The 1,932-nt window shown below is 43.5% G+C and overlaps 1 protein-coding gene across 1 annotated transcript in view; it reads right to left on the bottom strand.

Annotated features, from left to right (window-relative positions):
- The window catches only part of LOC117118345, a 6,049-nt gene extending 4,126 nt beyond the window's left edge, over nucleotides 1–1,923 (bottom strand). The window contains exon 1 of the mRNA XM_033262912.1: nucleotides 102–1,923. Within this exon, the coding sequence (XP_033118803.1) occupies nucleotides 102–1,923 (1,822 nt within the window). The remainder of the gene's footprint in view (nucleotides 1–101) is intronic.
- Between the last annotated feature and the right edge of the window lie 9 nt (nucleotides 1,924–1,932).

Below are 1,932 nucleotides of genomic sequence, written 5' to 3'. Positions count from 1 at the left end.
AGCTGGTAATAGACAAGATTCCCCTTCTTGTGTAATTCCTGTCTCTTATACACATCTAGATGTGTATAAGAGACAGGTAGAATGCTGTGTTTTCGCCTTACATGACCGTACAAGTCCTCTGCTGTCTGCTTTGGTTTCAATAACTCGTCCAAGGAGCCAAGTACTTCTGGGTAACGAGTCGTCAACAATTAGCACAATGTCTCCCTTTTGCAAATTTCTCTTCGGATACAGCCATTTTTGCCTCCTTTGCATTAGAGGCAAATACTCCTTACGCCATCTTGTCCAATATAAATTGGCCAAATATTGTATTTGGCGCCACCGCCTTCGGACATACATGTCTGTTTTATCGAAAACTCCGGGTGGGAGTACAGATTTTTCATTCATTGTTAGAATCATATTCGGTGTTAATGGTCGCAAGTCGTCTGCATCTGACGATACTGTGGTAATCGGCCTTCCATTTACTATGTGTTTTACCTCACAAAACAAGGTACAAAGACCCTCATCATCAAGTCGAAGATGCTGTTCTTTTAGAACTCCATTCATAACCTGGCGGACAACTCTAATTAGGCGCTCCCTTACGCCACCGAAGTGGGAAGCACCGGGTGGGTTGAACTCCCATCGAATTCCATGTTGAGCCAGCCATTGAGGGATTTGACTTCTGTTCCATGTTTCCACGGCTTTGCTTAACTCATTGCTTGCAGCCACAAAATTTGTTCCGTTATCAGTTCTTATGGAGGAAATTAACCCTCTCCTGCATACAAATCTCCGTATCGCATTCAGGCAGGAGTCTGCATTGGCTGTGTGCACAATTTCTAGGTGTATAGCCCTTGTTGCTAAACATGTGAACAGAAGTCCATATCTTTTTACTTGACTTCTACCTTGCTTGACCTGAAATGGCCCAAACATGTCCAGACCGGTGTTATAAAAGACAGGATTGTCGCTGAGCACACGCTCACTTGGCAATGCGGCCATCTTTTGTTCTGCAGACTTGGCACGGTACTTTCGGCAGATGACGCATTTACTGATAACACCTTTTATTAATGCACCAGCCCCCATAATCCAGTGTTTCTCCCACATGTACATTAACATAGCAGCTCGACCCATGTGTCCGACATTTTTGTGGGCTTGAAGGGCAATTAATGGAGCAATTTCAGATCTCTTGGGGATTATTATCTGATGCTTCATTCTGTCTGGGAGGGCTGCTCTTCTCAGTCTTCCCCCAACTACGATAACTCCATCTACCAGCATAGGGTCCAGCTTATGCAAGGGACTAGCTTTCATTACGGCAGTTATCGATTTCTTCTCCCCATTCTTCAAGGCAGTTAACTCCGTCGCAAAATGTTTCTGTTGTTCATGAACTATAATGAACCTCTCTGCGGCCTCCAATTGATCAACATCATTGCTCTTTGATTGATTCTTTCTTGCTCTTCTGACAAACTTTAAAACTAGACCCACTACATTCCTCAGCTTCATGAAGCTTGAGCATCTGGAGATCAATCCGTCTAGGAAACAGCACTGGTTTTTGGTTACAACCACATTGGAAACCTTCTTGACTTCTGGGTCATTCTCATCAATTTCAACCAAACATTCCTGTGGATTTATGTGCTGCTCAACATGTTGATCAAGAAAATCAGGCCCATTGATCCATCGCTTATTTCGCAAGAAATCATCAATACCTTGGCCTCTAGAGGCTTCATCGGCTGGGTTGTCAGCCGTTCTGACGTATCTCCATTGTGAAACTTTGGTCAAGTCCAATAAAGTAGAAACACGATTAGCTACGAACATTTTAAATCTTCTGGTGTCACTCTGTAAATACTTAAGAACAGTCTGGCTGTCTGTCCAGTAACAAACTTCCTTGATATTCAATTCACGTAATATAGAATCTGTGAGACGGGCTGCCATAACTGCTGCAGTCAACTCCATACGAGGGAT

This window comes from Anneissia japonica, unplaced genomic scaffold (assembly GCF_011630105.1).
Source record: "Anneissia japonica isolate Jap-2015-1 unplaced genomic scaffold, ASM1163010v1 scaffold6083_len184754_cov179, whole genome shotgun sequence".
Taxonomy (NCBI): Eukaryota; Metazoa; Echinodermata; class Crinoidea; order Comatulida; family Comatulidae; genus Anneissia; species Anneissia japonica.
The sequence above is the reverse complement of the archived record's forward strand: the minus strand, read 5'-3'. Positions and strand labels throughout refer to the sequence as shown.